This window comes from Gavialis gangeticus, unplaced genomic scaffold (genome assembly GCF_001723915.1).
Source record: "Gavialis gangeticus isolate Ggan-Ray unplaced genomic scaffold, GavGan_comp1, whole genome shotgun sequence".
Taxonomy (NCBI): Eukaryota; Metazoa; Chordata; order Crocodylia; family Gavialidae; genus Gavialis; species Gavialis gangeticus.
The window spans coordinates 34,702,609-34,727,811 of record NW_017728993.1 but is presented as its reverse complement, the minus strand read 5'-3'; the positions used below and the strand labels follow the sequence as shown (position 1 = coordinate 34,727,811).

At 41.6% G+C, this 25,203-nt stretch overlaps 1 protein-coding gene across 4 annotated transcripts; it reads right to left on the bottom strand.

Annotated features, from left to right (window-relative positions):
• Positions 1 to 1,559: 1,559 nt before the first annotated feature.
• SAMD13 (sterile alpha motif domain containing 13) lies at positions 1,560 to 24,852 on the bottom strand. 4 transcript variants are annotated; one of them, XM_019501522.1, is made up of 5 exons: positions 20,095 to 20,266; positions 19,275 to 19,517; positions 18,623 to 18,707; positions 9,006 to 9,117; positions 1,560 to 2,723 (listed from the first exon to the last, which is right to left on the bottom strand). In XM_019501522.1, the coding sequence occupies exons 2-5, from the start codon at positions 19,324 to 19,326 to the stop codon at positions 2,580 to 2,582; spliced, it is 393 nt and encodes a 130-aa protein (XP_019357067.1). In that variant the 5' UTR covers positions 19,327 to 19,517; positions 20,095 to 20,266; the 3' UTR covers positions 1,560 to 2,579. The 4 variants fall into 4 exon arrangements, with proteins under 4 accessions (XP_019357067.1, XP_019357068.1, XP_019357069.1 ...); XM_019501523.1 differs by lacking the exons at positions 19,275 to 19,517; positions 20,095 to 20,266 and adding an exon at positions 24,777 to 24,852; XM_019501524.1 differs by lacking the exon at positions 19,275 to 19,517 and having other exon boundaries at positions 20,095 to 20,271.
• Positions 24,853 to 25,203: the final 351 nt, after the last annotated feature.

Genomic DNA, 25,203 nt, shown 5'->3' with positions numbered 1-25,203 from the left:
CCTGCTGTTTTCATCCCACTGTGCCTTAACACACACACACACACACACAAAGTCACACGTCATGAGTTTTGCTTTGAACAGTTTTAGTTGCAGTTTCCCAGAAACCCCTGTTCTTACCTCCTTGAAACCTGGCAGGCCTCATGCCCACAGAAGGGGCTATCATCCCTGCTGTTGCAGACTCCAAATCCGACTCAAATACTTCCCTGTTCACACAGGCCTAATAGTGAGGTTTGGTCAAAATGGCCAATGCCTTGTATTTCACAAGGGATGATTCAGTGCTCAAGTCTCCCAGGTATTGATATTAATATCAAATTTCTTCAGATTGGCTTTTAAGGTTTCCAAGGTGTCTTTTGCCCACCTCTAGAGCAGTGGCCATTAGTGAGTTGGGAGAATAGGACCCGTTTCAGGAGCAAAACAGCAGACCATCCCTTCCTTGTGTGTCTGTAGCTAGAGAGAGGTGAATAGACTATTTGTATAGTCTCTGGCTCAACACTTCATAAGTTACATGTCTGGTGAGGGAAAGAGAGGGTCTGTTAGCTGAAAACATCTGGCTTTGGCTTCCCCTTTCAAATGACTCACAATCTGTTCTGAAGCAGAGGTTTTCAAAAATACCACCAATCATTTAATAAAACAAAACCAAGCAGTGGACCGTGCAGAGACTGTGACAGCAAAGGAAAGCTAACAAAATGGTAAAGAAACACAGCGATCACAGACAGTAACCAACTCACTTCTATTCTGCACAGCTGCCTCCAGATTCCTTTTCATCCTGCTAGCAAGTTGCCTCTGCTTGCATGAGCCAGTTCAAAATACTGATCAAAAAGAAAATGGGTCTGGGTGCTTTTGAATCAAAGTTGTTTGCGCTTAAAACATGGCAAGAAGAACTGCAAAGAAATCTTGAGTAAATCAGCTTTGTTACATTGCAGAGATTTGAATTGGCAACTGTCATTCTCTACAGTCAATGAATAAATCGATATAAATTCTTTGTATCATGTATATTAATGATTATTTCACGCACTTACAAATACAGTATTATATTTAATGGACCTTTTCCAGTTTTTCTATATCTTTCTTAAAATGGAGTGCTGATAACAGGACAATCCTGCAGCTGAAGCTAACCAATTCTGAGTAGAGCGGTACTATCACCTCCCATGTTTTGCATAGGTCCTCACTGAGAACATCAAGCGTAATAGAGGAGATGGTTTTCTACAGAAATAACTTCCATTCAGAGGGTAAGAGCATGAATTTCTGTGGATATGGACAAATGAGCAAATTAAATTTGCAGAGAGTTAGAAGTGTTGGGAACTTGCCATGTTTGCAGTAAATGTCTGGTCAGCAAGTTCTTACTCCTACAGTTTATAATAGATGAAAATCAGGTGCCAGAAGGGTGAATGGATAGATAAGAAAGCAAAACATTTAAACAAATGACAACACAGAACATCAAGTAGTCTTCTGACTTCATGCTACTGTGTAAATAGAGAAAGAGTATTAGGAACCTCCATATGCTACAACAAAGGTACAACTACAACTAAGATAACTGAGACAGCTGATCACTCTAAAGGAAACTGAATCCAAACATAAAGAATGCTTTATTGAAATAGCAAGCAGCCTATCAAATAGAGAACTGGTACAAACAGATTGAACAAGACTCTCTTTTAACAGAGATGTATGGTAACAAGACAGCTTTTTTCAAGTTTTTGGAAACAAGCTTCTAAGCCGTAAGTCAAGTAAAGCATAAAAAATTATTCATTACAACACCATGAAATACAATAATATTTAAAAATGTGCAGAACTTATTTTTACAACCTTCTGCAAAAATTGTTAGAAAACAAGTTGTTTTAAATTAAAAAAAATAAAACAAACATTTTTATTTCACAAAGCAATACGGGCTCTTTAAAAACAAGCATACTTTATCGAGAACTACTATTAAAATTGGGTGAAAACAAGCTGAAAATTTAAATGACACCCAAAATATGCAACCCAGTTTTAACTGTCAGCAACGCCTTCTGCTATAGAAGGGGCTATGTTAGTTGTATGTACAGCATTAAACATTGCAACATACCACAAGTAAACCTTAATAAGGTCAAAAATAGGACCCTCTGCAAAAAAAGGGTGAGTTGGCAAATCCCAATCTAGTTCCATAAATTACAAGGAGCAGTAACTTCAGCAGGTATTTGGCATAAAACAAAATCTACTTTTGCTGTTTCAACCCTAGAGATGTACGTAAATAAACCTGTTTTGGTATTTTTAGTAACTCTTAGAAGTCAACCTCTTGTGTGGCTTAAAAATGAAGAAAAAACCTTCCCTCTCTCATCAGGATATTATAATAATCTGACTATCCCAGTGTCTTCAGTGAAGAAGCTGAAAGGGAAAATTTTTAGGTACCATCTGAAAATTCAAACCACCGCTCTGAATCCAGACTTAGTGCACTACATTGCCAAATCTATCCAATAGGATATATATTATTTTCATTTTGTTTAAATTCTTAACATACATATTCTTGATTTACATAGTTCCATCATATGAAACCAAATTGCTTATTTATTATTTGAGGCACAATGTTACCCCAAAGAGACAGTCTGCTATAAAGAATTGTTCTTTAGATGTTGCGTCTGTAGAGGTTTTATGTGATACTCATAGATTTTCAAAGCTGGCCCCAGTTTTAATGAAAGTCCAGTCAATACATCATTTCTTGTCATCAGTAGTAATGATTTCCCATCTATTTCCTACAAGAAGAATTAAAGAATAATTAAGGCAAATGTATAAATCTAAAAAGAAGAGCTTTGCAACAGACAGAAATAAAACAGAGGATCGGTAATGAAAATAAAAAATAAAGGCTTGATCTTTTCTAAATGTTGAACATCTGCAAATGAACACTGGCTACTACTGCCCTGATTTTCAAAAGTGTTAAGGTACCTGCCAAGTCCATGGATTCCAGTAGCAATAGGAAATGTGTCATTCATGCAGGCACCTATCTTGAGGCATCCATATGTAAGATTTTTTCCTTCCACCATATGTTTACTTCAAATGAATAGGTACAGATGGTGTAGCTTGTTTTAGTATTAGACAGAAAGGGAAAAGAAGTCTTGTGGGAAAGGCAGTGAACTGGGATTCAGAGATCTAAGTTTCGTGTTCAATTAGGTTAGCTATTGTTTTGTGTGACCCAGGTCACTAAATCTCTGTGCGTCTGAGTTCCCTGTCTGTGAAATTAGGACAATCATGCTTTCTCGTCTCATGCTCTGTCCATCTGAGATTACTTTTGAAAAATTCATTGTCGATAACTTCTCCATGATCATAGACGCAGAAATAGAACCCAGATCCCCTAACAGCTACTTCTGTGCTTTAAGCATAAAACTATCTTTTTAAAGCAATGATATTATATGACACTCTCCAAACTACACCTATAGAAGCTTTACACACAACAGAGTCTGATGAGCAATAATTGGCATCAAAGGGCTGAAGTGAATTACTTTTGGATGCTGAGTTCCTGAGAACTATGTGCCTTGATGCAGTTATGCTACACAGCCTTTTCTGTAATTTGATTTAATAAAGTAAAGCATTTAGGGATTCTGAATTTGTTCACAAAAGGCTAACAAACAGTTTCTAACTTGTACTCAAACCTCTTTGCCTACACTATAACATATAGTTAATTGTTTATTAAAATATTCTAAGCTGTCAGCATTTATGCAACCCCCCCCCCCAAAAAATGTATTGTTATTTTCTTTTTACAAACTTCTAGGGGTTATTATTATTATTATTTTTTTACAAATTTATATCAGTGTTGTTTGCTCAGGAAATGTGAACTTCATGACAGAGAGCATTTTGGTTCACAGTCAAAACCATGAGAAACAAAGGATTCATTATTGTGTTCACATTGATTTGCCTGAACTGTGATCAGTGTCTTAGGTAAAGTTTAATAAATGCAAAGTGCAGAGAAATTATATACATATATGCATATATATAGATATTTTCAGTCTTTAAAATGTTTGATACATAACAATACAAGACATAATTCATAAATCTATGGTACTTTTACACTAAATCTGGATGAGCTATTTATAAATACTTTCCTTTAAACTACATGAAACAAAGTACAGCTGTTTGAAATCTCCCTGCTAACTATTCCTGTTAGTTCCTAAAATAATGCGTCATAGCTTAACATCTCTGACAATGTCTTTACAATAACCTGTTATTCAATTATATCCATGGCCTCTTACCACTTGCTGTTGAGAATTTTAATGGTCAAAAATGGTTTCTATTCTCTCTCTTCCATTCACCACAATTCTTTTGGTGGCGACTTTGACACCATTAACTATTTTGCTGGTTGTTATGATTGATTTGAAGTTGCCTTTCCCACTGTTGTTGAGTGAAGTGATGGTGGATGAAGAGCAGCCCCGAGCTTGCTGAGAACCAAATGAGGTAAATCCAGTCCCTGAAATAGGAGACACTCCAAAAATAGAGACAGAATATCCTTCATTGCCTCTGCGTCTTCTTCCATGGAGTCTTCCAGGAATGTCAGAAAAGGCCTCAAGTGCATCATCCAAGAGTTTCCCTGAAAAGGCATCTGTTCCTCCAAAAACATTTGGATAAGGGCTACTGAATGTGAATTCAGAATCAAAGTGTTCCCCTTTTTTGAATTTCTCTCTCTTCCTATCTTTTTCTTTTCTTTCACCTTTACCTCCACCTTTTCTTTGTTGCCTAATTAAAACTCCTTCAGTAGATTTGTCATAGATGTTCCGTTTTTTGGCATCAGATAAAACCTCATATGCCTTAAAGACTTCAACAAATTCCCTTTCTGCTGCTTTTTTATTCTCTGGATTTTTATCTGGATGCAATTTCAAAGCCAGCTTTCGGTAGGCCTTTTTAATATCATCAGCAGAGGCATTTTTTTGCACTCCTAGAACCTCATAATAATTCACCATCTTGTCTCAACAATAAAATGAAGATCTGCTTCTTAATAATCACAGAAGATTCAGTGAAAGTGATTCTTCTCAGCTGTATATGAAGAAATACTGTAAGTTTTTAAAAATTAAATAAGTTCAAATTAAAGCGATAAACAAAGCATCCCTCTATGCTTCTCCATGATTAGGCTTTTATAAAGGTCTCTTTGTCAGAAAGACACAAAAAGTCAGTGGTTTAATTTCAAGATAGTTGTCATTGATGGCACAGAGTGATTGTGACATCAGAGAATAACCATACTGATGATGTTACTTTATTTGCATTCTGTAATCCCATTGGTTAAATTGTTGTGCCAGTGGTTACAGAGAACTACATATGGCATCCATGAATTGTAAACCTCTGCTATGATGCAGCCAAGAATATTGGTGGGGTTATTTTTGGTACTGGCACTGAGAATTTTACCGTTACATATAGAACGTCAGAGCATTTTACAGAAGAGTCAAAACATGAATTACAAGCTCATTCCAAAGACAGCATAGAATTAGTTTCCATTACTCAAAGGTGGAGTGGTCTACAAAGCTGGAAGTCACATTTTGCAATAATTCCTGGATAGGTGTATGTTTTGTCCAACCCCTGTAAACAAAAATGATCTTTGTGTTCCCTCTTCTTAATGATGAAGGAGGAAACAGTTCAGTGGAGAACAATTTTCCAGGGCATGGGTAGATGAAGTAGCTTACTTCCTACCACACAAACACAATCACATTTCCCCTCCACATGAGTGGGACAAGAGGAATAAGAAGATGGACCAGCTCATACCTGTCCCTTGGAAAGTTGCTGAAGTGAAAGTGGAAAATCCTGGAGCAGTATTAACCCCTGCTGTCTGCTCTGTGGCCACGTATGAGAGTAGACAGAGGCCAGCAGAGAAGTGCAGTGCTGGCACTGGTCCTGCTGTGCTGCCATAATGGATGGGTTCCAAGAGGAAAACCAATCTGAGGAGCCTTAGAGACGCAACAACTAACAGAAATACATAGATAAACAGAATCTTGATGGCTAGCAGCTTTCCCCACAAACCCATGGCAGCCGTCCTACCTCACTGTCATCAAGATAACTTGTATTTTTATAATATTTTTCTAATTAATAAAATAAAAGTACTTTGTGCTTCTACACTTTCCATCCTGTAGTCTCACAGTTCTTTCAGGTTAGGGACAGACATTACACATAAACCGGTTTCAGTGATGATCAGAAATTGGTTTAAACCTGTAACAGAGCAGATGTTCAGTGCACATAAACCAGTTTGAAAATGGCTGAAACCTGTTTGAGATAAAGCTGGTTGAATGTAGTATCAGACTTAACCGATTTGGCTCAAATCGGGTTATGCAATGTCTATCCCAGACCTTAGTGGGTTGGCCTAATAGTGCCGCTGTAAGGTTAAGAGTTTTTACTGCTACAGTATTGGCAAGTTAACTGAGGCACTGGGAAGTTAAGATAGTTGACTGAAGTCACATAGGCATTTGCCACAGGGTCGGAAAGAAAAGCCAGGGTTCCCGAATCCTTAGTCTGTGTCCATCTTACACATAAAGCCATCCTTCCTGTGTGGCCAGAAGGGAGTCACAGATGATCTTCTTGATCAAGAATTATTAAACTTGGGTAAAACACTTGGCTGCTTATTTGTTCATCTTGGGTGCTTTACTGCAGAATTGACTAATTAGCTCTGCAGTAAAGTGTCACGGTCCGCATATGCACCAGTACAAGGGCACGGTAAACTAATTAACTCAGCTGTAGAATAGTACTGTTGGGGGACAATACCATCTGACAGTGGAGTACTTTACTGGGCCAAAACTTTACTGCACCCAGTCAGCCCAGCCAGCCAGAGGCCTGCTCCAAATTGCAGCTGTCCCGGGCACATGTGTATATGCTGTGCCTGGGACCAGTTGATTCTGGCATGAACTGCTCTGAAGTTTATTGTGTTGCATTAATTTAATGTTAAATGTACCCCTTGAAATATAAAATATGCTAACAAATTAAAAACAGCTGCAGAAAGAGCCTACTTGACCCCTTCTGGGGAAATACCCAAAACAAGGCTAGTTTTTCCCACAAGAATAAAAGACATAATTTAGCTACCACACTGTACTTACAAATTACATGTGGGTTTTATTTTTTTTAGCTCCTAAATCAGCTAAATTAACCCAGTGCAGGAGGGTAACTTTATTTTTCTTTCAATGCCACATTTGTTTTGAAGAGTTCTGTATTCATTATCATATTTAACTGCACTGTGCAAAACAATGCTAAGGCAGCTCTGTGGCAGGCTTTTTTTGGTAACTGCAAGAAGTTAGACCTTCAACCTCTGGAAGAGTTTATGGCAAATTTTAAGTAGATGGATAGATGGAGAAACTGAAGTATTTGACAAGTTCAGAACCATCTCTAATTAAATAAGCAGTCTTTCAGTTCAAGGGAGGTATATCAATATACCACTATATCAGAAGGCGGCAAAGAGTCAGAATACAGGTTCTGAAATATTTAAAATATGTGCGAAATATCACTTTTGGTAATCATCGTAGGTCCATTAAAATGGGTTTGTTGTATTGGGAGAGGGAAAATATGATTCAAATGCATGTTACATCTATCTTCCCGGTTCAAATTTTACTTCACCGAAACAGAACTCTTTAATTTGTAGAAAATCTTAAAAAGCAAACAAAGAAAACAGGTAGAAACAGCTTGTCAGGAAAGAGATTGATACTCTTTGGCTCATCAGTGTGATTTTTCTCGCCAGTATTTTTGAATTTATCAGATCCTGAACTGTAGGAAATAACATCTCAATGAAGGATGTAAAGAATAAAAAGAAAAGTGTTTCCAGAACATCACCTCTCTAATCAGATCAGATTACTTTGGTATTCATTCATTCACTGTTAATATACCATTTGGGGAAAGCATTTGAGTTTGGAGACTTAAACTTGGGCAGCTAAATCCATACTGAGGCACCTGAACCTCATATTTAAGAGTGCTGCTATGCCCAGGAATACTGCACCTCGCAAAAAACCAGACCACTTATTCTGCTACATTAATAGAAAATTTGCTATTTAAATTTACGTCCCAAAATTTGTACAGTTGGGGATTAGTGTTCACAAAGTGTGAGCCAGACTGATAGACCTGGTTTCTAAAATCTGGATTTACATATGCACTACATGGCAGTGCGTAAGCAAGCAATTTTCCTGACACTGTCTCACTCGTATGCCTCAGCAGTGTGCAGCTGACACAGTTTCAAGGACCTGTTCAATCATTCAACCTTGCTGCTGACACTCATTGCCAGCAAATATGTTAGTTGGTACCATCTCATGGTGGTTATGTAAATAGTAGAGTCTTTTTACATGGGACATTGAAGCTCTCCCTGGTCAGTTGTGACATGGGTCAAACTTGAAGCAGTGATGGGTAAGAGAATGGCTCCACATTCCTCCTTATCAGCTTCTAGTGTAATTCACTCTCTGGTTGCCCTTTCTGTCCATTTTTAAGGCCATGGATCCTTCACATGGCAGAGAAACTGCTGCCATGCAGGAGTATGAGCTCTTTCCTCTACTTTCAACATGCTGTTTCCTTCTCTCTTTAGCTAACTTTTGCCTGGAACCCTTTACCCAAACCAACAGAAAAAGCCTCAAATTGAACAAAGCAGCCCCTGCCCCACTTTGCTGACATGCTCTTCCACAGCAATTTGCTTTTCAAAGCATCAGCATCTGCCATGCATTCCTGGATTTACCTGCACAATGCATCTCTAAGGTGGAAAAATGCTATCCCTATTTAAAGTACAGTGAAGCTGAAATAGTGACTTTCCCAGGGTTGTACAAGAAGACTATAGCCAAGCCAGGAACAGCTTTTTTTTTTTTAAGCTTCCAGACTAGTGCTAAAACTACAAGACTAGCTTTTCTCCAGCAGTGCTTCATGAAAGGAAAAAGCATGCAAAAATAAAAACCCCAGGAGCATTCACACACATGATCCCTTCCAAGGAGCCCTCTCCAATTGCCTGTGCAGTAACTTTTGTACAGTGAGCCCCTGTGGCACAATATGAGGTGTCAAAGCATTGTGGCAGTTGAAGGGTTAACACAGGCTTCCCAAGTTACCTGTTCTTGAAAAGCAATGGCTTGTTCTTCAAATCCTGCAGTTCTGAAGTAATTTACAACATCGGTAACAGCCCAGTCAGCAGGGTCAGGAGGTCGCCCGTTCTCTACTGAACTGCAAAATGCAAATCCAGACAAGTAATCACTAAATGTGCACATACTCCTGTGTGTGCACCCCAGCTACATTTTCTGTAAGATGGGAGGTGTCTTTTGGGGCCCTTATACAGAAACAAAATGGTTGCTCATATTGTCTCCCACTTCAGTGACCTGATAACAAGGTCAACACACAACTGCTGGATGCTTCTCCTTTTAGGAGCATGTGGATTCCCATCTTAAAATTTGCCAGGGTAAGTCGCCTCTCTTACCCAGGCACTGAAAATGATGCATTCAAACTCTCCCACAACCTCCTGGCACTGGAGCCCAGGGCCTGCCATGTTTGAGACTTTGACTCTGGTCTCTCAACACTTTGCTATTTGTTTTCTTCTACCAAGCTCTGTACAAAAGATTTCTCATGTACTGTCCTTGATTTTCCAGTCTTTTTGAAGATCAAATTATGTTTCTTCATAGACTAACATCTTTGTATGTACCTCTATTAGCATATATACTTACATATTTTTTCTAAATCAGGGATACACATACAGTGATAAGCTCTGTAAATACTCGTGTTACACAAGTCTCCAAAATTGCTTTTAAGACTTAGCAAATCTATGGATTTTTCTAATCAGCTATGAGCCCTAGAAAACATCTGTTGAACAAAATCAGAATCGATTCCTTATTCAGTTGACTTAGGCCAGCTGTTTCAGCAGCAGAAATAACAAATCCTTCTTAAGAAGAGACTGGACAAACACCTGGCTGAGGTCATCTGACCCCGGCACGCTTTCCTGCCTGGGGCAGGGGATCAGACTCGATGTTCTGCTGAGCTGGCTTCTGACCCTGAAAATCTATGAAATCTATAAATGCTACCTAGTGGTTATTAATTCAGAGGAATTTCAGGCAGCGTCCCTTATCCTGAGCCTGCCATGTTCTCACAGATAAACTTTTTTCCTGCAAGGTGTTGGTGAGAGCTGCATGCAGCTAGCCTGGCTTCCTTTTCAACCACTAATTTATGGAAATGAACTGTGTGGGAAACACTCAAAGGAAGCAACTATCAGTACTTTTCTAAAATGCTTCTACAGCTTGAACTTTCAAAATACTAAAGAAGTTTGCCATAAATCTTCCTCACACAGGTTGGATCATCGTAGCCAGCAAATAGGCCTTAATGGCTCAATGTCTAGTTGCAATGAAGTATCAAATGGGTCCATGCATCTGTTGGTCAACAGCGAACTACACTGTGAGCTAACAGTGAAAGCAATGGCAACGTTGTAAGGTTCATATCTGCAGCTTACACCTAAACTAAGAGCCAAATTCATGGTGAAGAGAGTTCCTGCTGCTCAGAGGGCCTCATCCCTGTTCATTTCGTGCTTCAGCCATCTATGTAGACACTTATACAGCCCCCTTCCTCAACCATGGTGTCAGTGCGGTACTGTTGCTGGTGAACAGACAATCCCCCAATTGCCAGAATCATGACAACTGGGATCCAAAACTAGGATCTAATTTTTGGGTCTACTCTTCGTATTGCATACATTACATTTTTGAAAATACTCTGGTATTGCATACATCAGCAACCCCTTGATTTGAGGATGATCTTTACCACAGCTCATTGATCAGTCTTGAGATTATTTAAAAGTCTGATGCTTGAGCCACAGATCTGTCTGCAGAAGTTGCAGACCTTTCCACAGGGGAGAGTAGGTTGCAGGCTAGGATTCCTCTCTTTTTCCTTCTTCCTCCACTCTCTCTTCTCTGCTTTGAGATTATGATGGTAGGTTGCTCACATTACGTATCTGTAGAGAAGAGTGCATTGCAGAGCTGGATCTTTGCGTCTTCCCAGACATTGCAATGAATAGACATGTTGAAGCAATTTTCCAAAGGAGGTATTTGCATACCAAATACTGTGCTGGATCTTCTTACCAATATTCACTCTCTGAGATGGCTATTGAGGTAAGGGAAAGGCTCAACTGCCTCCAGGGTCTCTCTCTCAATGGTATTTTGCGGAGAGGGGTCACATTGATGGCCTGGGGCAGGCTGATAGAACACTTTAGTCTTCTTGATGTTGAGAGAGAGGCCCAAAGTTTGGGAGGCTCCTCCAAAAGATCCAATGCGGTCTGGAGGTTTTCCTTGGTATGTGCAAGGATGGTGCAGTCACTGGCATATTAAAAGGTCAATGATGGTTGTGACCCAGATTGAACATTGAACAGATGGAGGGCTCTTCAATGTTCATTCTGGAAGGAAGGCGGTCCTCAATGAGAACCAGGATGACTGTCAAAATAAATGGAGAACAGAGCTGGGGTGATGATGCTTCCTTGCTTGACCCTAGTTTGAATGACTAATGGATCTGTCTCCGATTCAGTACGTAGAATGGTTGCAAACATCTGGTTGTGGAGAAGCTTCAGGACATTGATGTACTTTTCAGGGCATCCAAATCTGGCCAGTACTTTCTACAACGCTTCACAATTTATGGAACCCAAAGCTTTAGTGAAGTCAATGAAGGCCATGTACAAGTCCTGATGTTGACACTTTTCTTGGACCTGGTGGGCAAAGATCATGTCAACTGCCCCACAGAATAGCCTGAAACCAGAATGAGATTCTGGCAGGACTTCCTCAGCAAGAGGTAAAATACTGTTCAGGAGGATGCAGGCAAGAGTTCTCCCTGCTGTAGAAAGGAGGGCAATACTTCAATAGTTCCCACACACAAACTTATCTCTTTTCCTCAAAATAGTCACACTGTTGGCATTCCTTAGATCCCCAGTGATCTCTTCACTGTTCCAAGTTTGGAGAATAAATTCAGAGAATCTCAGTAACAGTTCCTCACCACCAGACTTGTGGATTTCAGCAGGTATGCCATCCAGTCCAGTAGCCTTTTTGTTCTTGGTTTCCTTGCTGGAATACTAAACTTCTTCTAGGGGTGGTGACAGATCCCCTTTCAGGGTGTTGTGGGATGAATTCAATGGCAGTATCTGCTATAGTCAGCTCAGTTCAGGAGTGCCTCAATGGGCTCTTTCTATCTAGCTTGGATAGGTTCATTGTCTTTGAGGAGCACTGAGCTATCCTGTGATCACGGGACTGTTGGAACATGGGAAGTTGGGCTGTAGATGGCTTTTCCTCCCTGGAAAATGTTATGCATGACATGTTTGTCAGCATAAAGCTGTATCTCCTTGGTTTTATCTTGTCACCACTGATTTTTGATTTCCCAGATCTTCCTTTGAGCCTTGGCTCTGAGAAACTGATACATCTCATCCTCCTGCTGAGATGAGATATCATCTTGCGAAGCGGAATAAGTCATTCTCTTCTGGTCAAGGAGGGCTTGGATCTCAGCTCTCACTGAACCAGTCTTGGTGTCAATGGGTAGTATAGCCAATGGATTCAGCACAGGCCATATGGGAGTTTTAAACCCCTTCCATAGTTCCTCAATGTTGCCTTTATTTGTGGACAGGGCAGAGATCTTTTTATGGAGACACCATTGGAGTATCCTTACAGATCGTTGGGTCTTGAAGAGATTTGGTGTTGAAAGTCCTTCGTATTGGTTTAGGCTGTTTTTGGTGTTTCAGAGCAAACTGAATGTTCATAGTGGATCTGATAAGATTGTGATCTGTTCAGCAGTCATCAGTTCCTTGTGTGGCTCACATGATATAGATATCCATCCAGTCATGGGCTCTAACAATAGCATAGCCAAGAAGAAGCCAGTGCTTAGAGCAAGGGTGCTTCCAGGTGGCCTCTCTGCCTGAAGATGGTGTTTGTGATGACAAGACTGTGCTCCATGCATTTGCTCACAAGGATGCCTTTGGAGCTGACTTTCCCTATTCCTTCCTTCCCAGTGGTGCCCCTCTAGAGTTCCAGGTCACATCTGACTCTGGCATTTAAGTCACTTAGAAGAAAGATCTTATCCTCCTTGTGAGTGTTAGTCAGTATGTAGTTAAGGTTGGAGTAGAACTGTGCTTTGACATCATCAACAACATCAGGCATTGGGACATACACACTGGTGATGGTGGTGTACTGGCTGTTGCTGAGCTTAAGACGGAGACTCAAAAGACGTATGATGTCTGATGAGCTGATTCTTGATGGCAATACCAATGCCATGAATGTGTTTGTCCTAGGCCGGTTTCCCTTCCAGAAGAAGGTGCAGCCTCCAACCTCTTCCCTCAGTTGACCCTCTTCCAGTAGTCTTGTCTTACTCAGAGCTTCAATTTCAATGTTATATCTCACTAGTTCCCAGAAGTTGATGGAAGTTTTTCTTTCTGGTCATTTGTTGTCTTGGTTATCCATAAAGGCATGTTTGTGAAACTCATTGTCTTCTTATGATGTTTTTGACTGCAGAGAGAATGATCCCAATGGACATGGTTATCCAGACAGGAGCAGATAAGACAGCCTAGGTTTCAGGCACCTTTTCTAGCCTCTTCATCATGTAGAGTGAGTAGAGGGGGAATAGGACAGCTCAGTCACAGTAGCACAGCTGCTGAATTGCTCCCCCTTTCAACCTAGGTTCAAGATGACCATCAGACTACTGCTATCTGCATGCAGATTTGTGGCTGGAGACTTCTGGATTTACTAGTCCTGTCCATCACCAGTAGTCCATTCCTGCAGGGCTTTTGGAAGTTGGCAAAGGAGACTGCATTGTTTCCTGTGGTAGAAGCCTGTGCATGACTTTGTTTAATGTGAGGAAGCTGGTGAACAGAAACAGCAACTACATGATCTTGACAAGGTGGAGATCTGGGCCCAGGGGCAAGGGAGGACACTAAATGACAGGAGACCTCCATTTTGCTGCAGCCTTCTTTCTTCTTTACAGCTGTTGAGATCTTGACATCTTCTGTCATATCCACCATTGAGGACTTTGGGTTGGACCGTGGTTTGTCTGGAACCTCCCTTCAGGCCTGTTTACCATGATTGACCCTACCAGGAGTGAGAGATCATGGGACACAACACAAGTCTCTCCACCACTACAAGGTCTTGGTCCACAGAGTGACATACCGCATACAGCATAAATGTCAAACATCAGGTGGTGGGTTTTGGCTTGTTCTTCAAGAGGTTCTTCTTCCTACCACACCATCTCTGCCCTGTCCTACTCACGTTGAGTAGACAGGTGCCTGTGGCCAGCCTCGCTAGATACCAAATCACTGTGTGTCTGAGTGGACAGAAGACTGACTGCAACAAAATATGCACTGATAACCTCTGTCACTAAGGAGCCCAAGGCGTCCTTGCTGTTTTTAAATCAGCCACAGAGAGCAACAAGCAGAATCACGGAGGGTGGCTCCAAGTTCTCTTCTTTCTTTGGTGTCTCCAACGTTTATAATTGTTTGATATTTGATTGGGAGGGCGGTCAACTTTGTGGCTACTGCTTTCCTCTGGCTCCTTGAATTTGCATGTCTATGCATCAACAGAATTCTGACTCTAGAGAGTTATATAGCAGTGTATACTTTACTTTGCACAACAGCATTTGTTTGGCCTTTTTTGAAAGCATTTCTGTCACTTATGACAAATGAATTCCGCAGGAACGATCCAAACCCTATGAAGGGCCAGCCTGGGAGAGCCTCTCACACTCACTGCATAATACAGTATTTCATCTTATTTTCATTGATTCCAAGGGAACTGAGCCACATATCTGCAGTGACCAAAAATCTCTGGAATGACCAAAAATCTCCCTCCTCAGCTGGATACTGGGAATGCACTGCAGAATCCTCAGATGTTTTTTGTCAATAAAGAATGTCTTCCAGCAGAGTGTTGCTGCTCAACCTGGGATGCTTAAAAACTAAAACATACTACAAACACCTCAGTCCCCTTACTCTTCAGGGCAGTCAAAGCAGTACTTTGTAGGGATAGAGAGACAAGTACTACATCAATTGGTGCACTGGCAAAGCCTATGCCTATGATATCACACCGACAAACTTCATCATCTCTCATTTAAAACACTGGAAATTAACATTTTTTTAAAGTGCTTAATTTTACTTATTCCTTCCCACACATCAGATAAAAGATCTAACCTGTAATATTGCCTCTGTATCTATTTTTATAAAGAGATTTTAGTTTCAAGTTTACTTCTACTTCAAATTATGATTTAAAAGGTTTTAAACTGAGTGTATTATTTCTCCATGTATAATAATAGTACAGAAAATACACAAAGGCTTGGACTCACTAGCTGTAACTGCACTGACCTCAGTATATCTGTATCTGGGATTAACTTGCCCCAATAAATAATTACACGTTCCTGCCTCATAAGGCATAGACTCTTCCTGGACCTTGAGTGAGGGGTGTTTTTTAAAGCTATAGGCCAACTAGATATCTAGATATCAGCTACACTGATTATGAATAAGGGACTGTGGTGACAAGTACACTTATGTTTTGTTCTTTTATTGCCACCATGTGGTGGAAGCAGCAAGACCTTGAAACATACAGCTGTGAAAAAAAACACAGATTTCATTAAATCTATCTATATCCCCTTCAGCTACCTCTGAATACTTCCTTTTGGAGACAAGCACACATATCCACCCCATATACATTCATTTAGATTACGAATTTTTTGCTCAGTTTAATTACAGTCCCCATTGACTTTAAAAGGCTATCCTCAGTTCAGTAGATAAGTCTTTATCATATGAATCAAAGGGTAAACTGTCCTTGTTTTGACTGCTTCACCCCTGAAGTACCCACAGTAAAGAAAAGGTTCCTAATTGAAGATAATTTCTGAGAGATGTGTATGGCATATTATATGTATATTTTTTCTGCATAGATTAATGTGAATTACAAGTATTGTAACCTGTGATTAAAGGACAGGAAGTTCACCAGTTCTGAGGGCTGTCACCAGAGCACTTGTTATGGGGTAACCAGGTGCTGCATAAGCTTCTTGAAGCAACGATTATGCTGAGGAGTTGCATTGCTGTCATGCTTAAGAACTTAACCATTGCCAATTGTCTTGCAAGCATCATGGGAAGGGGAGCTTTAAGGAGAGATGAGCTATCTTTGCAGATCAGATGCAGGGGGGAGAGACTGGAAACATTCTCTCTCATTTATCTGCCTATGATTGCGACTATACTTACCACCATGGGATCTGTGCACCTATGAGACAAATGCCTCTGAAAACTGCTCATGTCCCCAGCAGAAGCCATGGCACGCAGCAGCTGTGCAGCATTTGTGCTCAGTACTGTCTTTAGATTTGACTCCAAGAAGAATCTGCCCTAGATATCCAAAGGGATAAAAATCCCAGGTCCAAGTCGCAGACATTCAAAATACCTGCTTTCAGACAAAACATGATGGCCCATGCATGCGTTACCTTTACCTTTCATGATCTGTGGATGCCAGGGTAGCCAGCAGGGAAAGAGATCTCTCTGTCTTTGGAGGAGGAAGACAGGAGACTGAGCTGGAGCACACTTCTGCCATCAAGGTGCTGCTGCACCATTTGAGAGTCCTGCTTCCTCCCAGCAAACTCCTTGGGCCAGCACATGTGCCACTTACTGCCCCCATTTTGAGATTCCCCTCCTCCTCCATCATGCTGGAGACTTGATTAAACTAGTCTGTTCACATGTGCTGTAATTACAGTGCAATGGAGCAGCCTCCCAGCTCGTGTACAGGCACCCTTAGAGACCAAGTCATTTGTTACTTCAGACTGAGTGTGTCTACACTAACTTTTATGTGTCCCTAAACTTAATGCACATTTGCCTAACGTGCATTAAGGCCATTTAAGCGCACATCTACACATGCACACAGTAAGGCACATTAACGCAGTGTGCAGGCTGACTTTGACTGAAGTTAGTCCCAAGTCAGTTGACATACACAGCCTTAATGTGCCTTAGCACATCTACTCTTGCATTAAGGTGCTTTAGCTATCCATGCCTAAATTTGATACCTGTTTCTGCAGGTATCAAATTCAGGTGCAAATAACTTAAAATCACCATTTTTAAGGCGCATTAAGGACATGCATGTGTAGACACACGCCCTTAATGCACCTTAAAAATGGCTAAAGCGTCTTAAATTGGCACACGTGGACACACCCTCTGTGACTGTGCAGGTACCAACATACTTGCAGCTTAAGCTGCTTTCTCTCTATACATGTACAAATATAAACAAATCAAAGTTCTGCTTGGGGAAATACAACTGTCTTTGCTTTTAGCATGACCAAAGTATAACAGCCCAAAAAACTGCAGAGATCAAAGGCCTGAATCTGCTCTGCCTTAATTAATACAGTTGCTTCTTTATCTAGATTTAAAATACTAGACCATCTTTTTAAGGTTCTTTGCACCCTAACATACTTTATTATCACTAATACATTTAAATTAACCTCACCAGCACTGTAATCAGTACCACTGGAACTCAGCCAGTTAGTTACCCACTTCATTCATCATCCAGGACACACACCATCTGCTTTTTCCAGCAATCATACCAACTGGATGTACTACACCTATGCAGATCAGGAAGAACTCAGCTGGGGTCAGAGACAGAGAGAGTGTAAGAGAAAATTCAGGCCCTAAAACAATATCAGAGGGGTATAGGATTAAAGTTCATAGGGAGTGCATAGAGAGCTGTTAAAACAGAAAACGAGAGAGTTAAATATGTTGGTATTCTGTCCATAGCTTTAGTTTTTGCCATCAGCCAACAGGCAGAGTTATGATAAGAGAGCTATGAAGATCTTCATTTTACGGAAATCAAAGCACTTCTCTCTACGCAGAATCACAAACTTGACAGAACCAAGTGCACAGTTCAGATTTGCTTTGTTTTCGCATGCATAGCATAGAAGTGAATCTCTTAACAGTAGGGTGACCATATAATTGTTAAGGAAATCCAGGACAGTAAGAGTATCTGGGATGGGGGGTGTTGCACTTGTGTGCACGCACATGCATCCACCCCATACTGCAGCTCCCAGGAGCCCTGATGGTGGGCTAGGATAGCATGGAGGCTTATGGCCAGACTCCATCCCTCACATGCAGATGCTGGACCTGGCTGGGAGCAGCCTCTCCTCGCCACCAGCAGCAGCCTCCACATGCAGCCCAGGCCTTGGCAGTGGCCACTGTGACAGGGCACAAGGCTGCTGGTGATGGACAGCTGCCCCAGCTCACCCCACACAGGTGCTCCAGCCCTGGCTGATCCCCTGCAGGCAGGAGGACTGGTGGTCAGCCCAGCTGGCCACCCCCCAACCTGCCACTGCTGCTCAGCAGGAACCAGGCCAGACACTGCTTGCAGCAGCAGCCTCTGCCTGCAGCAGCAAAATCTGGGACTTTTGCTTCAGTTTACACCAACCAGCTGGGATGCCGAGAAAACCTACAAAATCCAGGACTGTCTCAGCCAATCCACAACACATGGTCACCCTTCTTAACAGTCTTGTAAACTCCTACATGCTCACTTTAACAGTTCAATGGCTGAGACACTTCTGTATCATGGCTGGAATATACTAAAGACAACTGAGAACAGAGAAAGCTTAAAGCCAGCCCAGAGGCGGGGTCCCCCTCTCTGCTGCCATACCATTTAGGATTTAAAATCAATCCCCACGCTGTCTACACATACTGGATGCTATACATCATATTATACATCATGGATTCACTTACTTTTTGACATCCAGAGAGCCATTTTCCTTGTTTTCCATGTCAACAGAAAGCATGGGAAGGACAGAGGTTTCTTTCACTTCAGAAACTGATCAATAAGGGGGGAAAAAACTGCGTTAAATTATTAGCAAGTAATTTAATTTAAAGCAATATAATGTAACAGAAACAAGTGTTCTCTCATAGACCACAATCTTTCCACTGGAGAGCAGAAGTTACAGGTAAGGCCCTGCATTCCTCAGAACAAGAGCTGATAGCATCTAATAAACTAAGAAAAAGAAGGTGGCTGGTGCTTCAAACTGCAGAGGTACTTGCTTTTAAAAGTCAGTATTGCATGTTAAATTGTGTGTCAAATTTGACTCTTTTCCAAAATAATTAGGTGTGTTCTATAAGTATTTTCTATGTCCCCCCTCACCCAGGTATCTTGAGTCACTCGCATATAAGTTTGTCCTCAAAACATCTCTGTGAGATAGGGAAATATCAATACCCCCATTTTACAGATGGGAAACAAAGGCACATACGAGTCAGGTGACTTACTCATGGTCTCACAGTAGACTTGTGCCAGAGACAAGAATTGAGCCCATAACTGCCACAAGACCATCCTTCCTGAGCTACTGCATAGCTGTCCTGAGTTCAGAAGAGATAAGCTTGGACTCACCATAAACACAGTGAATTTGAAGAAAATCCCATTTGTTCCCGCTGTTTCCCATGCAGAGTGGTTGGATATTTTCCACAATAGATGTTTTTCCACCTCTACCATGTTCACAAGACACACGTAGAGGTGAACCAAGACTTTCTAATTTTTTTTAGCAAGTCATTCCTATCACACTGTGTAACCAACCAAAGATTCAAGATGTTCTAACTGTGGCATTAATGGATTCCAACAAAATCTCACAGAACCCTGGGAAGAAGTGAGGAATGGGGAAATCATTATATTTATCTAAAGTTTACAAAAATCTATAGGGGAAATAGACATTATTTTAAAAAACTTTTTGAAAAATAGTATTATATTGATTAGCAAGATGCAAAACACCAAATACAACTGCTACAAACTAAACAAAAAGGTGCTTCTTCCTGTAGTGTAGATCAGATAATTTAATGCAATTTCCCCAGATGGCTTACTTCGTCTAAGGAGATGACTGCAAAATGACAAGTGCAACAATTATACTATTCGCAAAACATTCTCCCCAATACAGCGAAACAAGACTGAAAGAACAAATAAAGCTGCAGAAGTGTGGCATTTTCATTTAGGAACACACACACACCGGCACACAAACTTCCAGTTTTTAATTACTGAGATTATCTATCAAGAGGTTGCCTCCCCCACCCCCCTTCCCCCAGTGTGCAAGGAACACTTTCATTTGGAAACTGTTACACACATTCACCATTTTATAAGCATCTCAGAAATCATTCACCAGGCAACATTACACCACATTGTCATTTTTTTCTAGGAAAAAAAGTAAAAAAGAAAAACCTACCTACAAGCAACTAAAACAAATAATTTTTACAAGCTTATCAAGAACAGCAAAAGAACCCCCAAGGTTTCCTTTCATAAAGTAGGCTGGCAAAGGAATTCAATAAGGAGGTACAATTTGACACAGTGAAATAAGATCAGGCTGGCTTAGAGCCAGCATGACGTTAGGAAGCTCATACAAGCTGCACCGACTGCCTTCTGTTTCATGGCTGACTTTTTAAAGACACAGTGTTGTGCCTGCTCACTTTTTGCTAACTACCTCCGGCACACTTATTGAATGCTATAAGTCATAGCTCTCCCGCAGTAGAACATTTAACACCTGTCTTGTAAAAAGAGCCTAGACTCTTTTGAAATGAATTAATCTCTCTCCCTGCCACTTCTGCCTTTCTTCATTGGCCCACTGCTTCCTCTCTAATGCTTACACTGTTTTTGTTAAAAGTAATGAGGGCTTTCCAGTGAGCTGGACCCTAGTGAAAAATTCAGAGAGCAAGCGAGCAAATTTCAGATAGGAAAGGGAAGAAATAACTGCAGAAGCTATTGAGCCTCAGTCTCCCTGTAAAAGTATTTGCCTTTGGAAAGATCTTCAGACAGCATCATTTTAGCTTTTTTTGTTGTTAGGAAAGGTTACTTTCAAAGAGAGCAGTAAATCCCCAGTATCATTATGCAGGAGTGCGACACATTTAACATTCAATGCCAAATTCACGATTTGGGGTTTCTGGAACTTCCACCTTGTAAATATGTCCAACCCAAATGGAACGTATTTAGTCAATTCAGTCAGAAGAAACTTTGCTCAAATAGGAAAGCAGCTTACCCAAGGGAACTTTTACATAAAGTTGAAGCAATTAGGTCTGGAAGGATTAATCACAGAACGCACTTCTTTAATGGATGGGTTAATAACGTGAAGGACTGAATGCTCCTCCTGCCTTCCACATCCAGAAACTGAAAGTTACTTTCCTTGCAGATGTGCGTTCAGTATGACAAAAGAGAGGTCTGACTGGAAGAGATGAATAGAGGAGCTCTGGGGAAGAGACTGCACCCTCACTCTCAGCTGAGTTGCACCCTACTTTAAGTAGGCTTCTAGGGGCTATATTTGTAGAGTAAGATACTGTTTGAGGCAAGTACAACTGGCCAATTCTGGCCCTGTGAGAAGAAAGCAAACAGAGGCAATTTTCCACAACTATCAACACTATTTCTGAATGGCAATCATCTTATTTTAATTTCTTTCCCTAAACTTTTCAAGCAGGACAAAGAGTGATAGCGAGCCAGATTTTGCTTATGTGGCTCTGTTAGCAATTATAATATTTGCCACTGCAAATCTAAACTAGCTGCCTCTGTTTTAGATTTTTTCAGCTGTGCAAGAAATGATTGCTGTTATGTTAAATGACTGACAATGCTGGAAAAGTGTGTGTGTATGTGGGGGGATATACTGTTTTTTTACACTAGTGAATTGCAGGATTTCTTCACACTTCTTTTAACACAACCATCTTTAAGCACGCGGCTATAGTTTGGGTTGGGGCACATCTGGGCATTTATTGGTACAGAATTTCTTTCTAATCCAAACTTCTCAAAACCATGGCTATACAATTCAACTCTAGCCCAGGTCAGTCCCGGATGGAAGGACATTACTATCTGATGCCTGCACGAGGATTTATGTGAAACGATGGCTGGTTTCAGTGGGATTTCTTGGGGAAAGGTCATGACTTCATGAAATCCCTAGTAGTGACTGCCACTGACAGCCCTGTTGGCTGTTCCATCAATGAGGTCAAGACTGCCACAGAATCTGAATACCCTTCTTGCTCCTAGGAGCTACCCCCTCTTGAGTCAGGCTTATGTACCCTGACTGGATAGTAAAACACAAGTTTGCATTGCTATTGCCTGGGCCATAAATATCTTGGAATGGAGGGCTCTAATCCCCAGGATTCTTACTGGTCTCTAACACTCTTCTGAGCATTAGTCACTTGGAAATATGGCATCTGTCAACTTTATGCAAAGAATTGCAGGTGAGGCTTAAAATCCAGTGGCAATTTCACTTTGCCTATATTATGCAAGGGCAGATATGTAAACAAAATCTACACACATCACACAAATGGTTCAATTTTGTGAGAGATCACAAGTGATGGCAAGGCAATTTTGTGGTGCTTTAGAATTAATTTTAAAGAAATACATACACACAAGTAAATTAAACGCAGTAACAAATACTTGTCGGGTGGTATTACACAGTAAAATACCACCTTTATTTCACACTTCCCATGATGTGCTGGAAAGTGTGGCATGCATGTTTGTTACGTTTAGTTGCACAAGGCAATTATTTTTGTTTCTCAAGAAGTATACCAGCTCTAAATGTGGACATCTTGAGCTTGCTGCATCAGCTGTTTTCTAACTTTGGTAATGATCTGACATTTGAGGATACACACAAGCCAGCTATTTACTCACACCTTCTCATTCTTTCCAACATAGTGTTCAATTAATCCTTACAGTATTTAAAATAAGGTCCAGGCTGCACGTGTGTTCTTCCTAAAAGACTTTGAAAAACAAGAGACAGGAATTCAGGATTGTCGCAGGGCACTTCCATGCCCTGCTCCTAGTAAGACCCAAACTTGGGAAGGGGAGATGTGTCGCAGGGCACTGGAGTGCCTGCTCCTAGAAAAGGACAGGTGTGGGTTGCTGGGGCAACCACTGAGGTCAGCTGACCAGGAGGGGGCAGGGCCAGGCCTATATAAACAGCCTAGGCTGAGGCCAAGCAGGCAGTTCCCCTCTGGCAGCTGAGAAAGGGAGAGCTCTGCAGGAACAGAAGCTAGATGGCCTGACCAGCATTGGTTGAGGACTGGGGAAGCAAGCCCTGGTAGGGTGCTAAAGGGTGAGTAGCTGGAGGGCTTAGAAGTTGTAGCCAGTTTGGCATGGAGTTTATGTTGGAGCCCAGGAGTGTGAGTTTTCTGTTTTCTGGTTGTTGTATTACACCGGAGGACTGGGTGAGGCTGTAGGGGTTGGAGGAGGCCTCATAGGAGCTCCCCAGTAGCGTGGGGGGGTTCCTGGTGCCAGGGAGGGCACAGCAATCGGGTGCCAGAGAAGGCACAGCAGTTCAGTGCTGGAGAAGGTGCTGTGTTTTGAGGTGTCCTGACCCTGGCCCCAGTGTAGGCAGAAGTGGGAGGAGCCCAGTGTGGGCATAGGCAAGAAGCCCCAGTGGGGCATAAGAACCAGGGAGGGGTCTGGGGGCCAGGTAAGGCCAAGGCCGCCTGAGCCCTGAGCGCGGAGACCGCGAGGTGTAGGCCCCGGTTGGGGGCGGGAGCGCAAGGTGTAGGCGCCAGTTGGGGGCGAGAGCACGGGAATACAAGAATAAAAGGCCCCAGGGAGGGCGATCGTGTTGGGATAAGCCCCAGGGAGGGCGATTTGCACCTTATCAGGATAAGGAGCCCAGAGAAGGGCGAGCATACGGGTAGGAGCCCAGAGAGGGCCGCTAACGAAGACAATAGACTTAGCAACGTCCGGGACAACTGAGAGGCTTGGGGCATGGTATAAGGGGTGGTAGGAGCCACGCACAGCACATAGGACTGGGTGCACTAGATCGACCTACACAGGACAAAGGGCTGGGATAAAAAAGGGCACTGTGCTCAAGAGGGTAAAAGGCAGCCTCCCTTATAATACTTCCATTACCAGCAAGACGTGGCAGGCAAGAGAGAGGGTGCGTGGACACCCACTTGACACAGTAGGGGGTGCCAGGAGAGATCATGGCCGCTCCTGGGTCCCCGCCCCGTGACAAAGATGCCACTGGATTCTGGCATAGAATTGACAGAAGTCAATTCTATTCTTCATGTTTAATATTTTTCAATCTGACTGGTTGCTAATTCAGTTAAGTTACCAAAAGTTAATCACTGAGAGATTGCTTGGAGAAAGAGTTGGAGAGGTAGAAGCTGATGAAGGATACAAAGTTTTAAAAGATTATTTGGCTTTTGTTTCTAATGAAAAGATTGTTCAGGCTACATTGGAACAAAGCAAAACCAAGCAGTTCTGTTGTGTGGCAAGGAATCAGCCCCAAACACCCCTAAATTTACGTCTACCTGAGATTAAACATTCTAAAATCGGTGCATGTACTAGATGTTTGTTAATTCCCAAATAACAATTATATACTGATAAGCCTTTAATGTTCCTAGAAGTGACAGTAGAACATGGACATGAAATATTCCACATATTCATGGCAACAGGAAGTGCAGCAACCCTGTATTAGCAGCGAGACACTGGAGAAGCAATATAGAGCCAAATGTCCTTCCTTTTGCAATGTCACGGGGAGAATGACATGAACAAATATGTCCAAAGCAAAAATTAAGTGGAAAAAAAAAATCAGATCACTTTCACTTTGAATTCATTTTTGCTGGAATACCAAGGCAAGCTCCTTTATGGAAAGGAATTCATTAGCTACTGTTTAACAAAGTGAAATGTACAGCTTTAGTTTTTAATTGCTCTTACATGTGCAGTAATTTCCTCTTTTATTCTTCTTTTTAAGAATAATGCATGATCCTCAATGCAGAAGCTCTTCATACAGGGCTGTGGTAAGTTGCCTTAATACACTTCAGCACAAAGCATGCATTTTTTCAGGAGCTGCTCTGAGAAGCAATACAGCAGTAACTAAGCCAGGCAGATGGAAACTGAATATTAACTGCCCCCCTCCCCTGAAGTGCACAGCTCACTTACCTTTTCTCATAGCCAGCAAAAGCCTGCCTTCCTCTCAGCGGAGCAGCACCCACATGCAGAGTTCCAAATAGAAGACACTCTAGCCAATTGCAGGCAACCTGTCAGGCCACATGGCATGCTGGGAACTGTAGTCCCCAGGTCCAGACCAGAAAACACAGGCTTCACCTTCACTATTTAGAGCAGTGGTTCTCAACCTTTTGGAGTCAGGGCATCCCTCCATAACACCTCTTACTTTGGTGCAACAACGGTTGAGACCCACTGTTGTACTGCCTCCGCTTACCAGGTAACTAACTTATTCAATAAGGAGTTTATCAGACTTTTAATATTTCCCTTTTCCCACAAGAGCGTAAGACAGCAGCAGTGCAATTGCTGGCTTCTGTCCATATTCATGTAAAAAAAACAAAACAAAACAAAACAAAAAAAAAAA

Coding starts and splice junctions, on each gene's coding strand:
- SAMD13 (XM_019501521.1), bottom strand. CDS start 4,919: ATGGTGAATTATTATGAGGTTCTAGGAGTGCAAAAAAATGCCTCTGCT.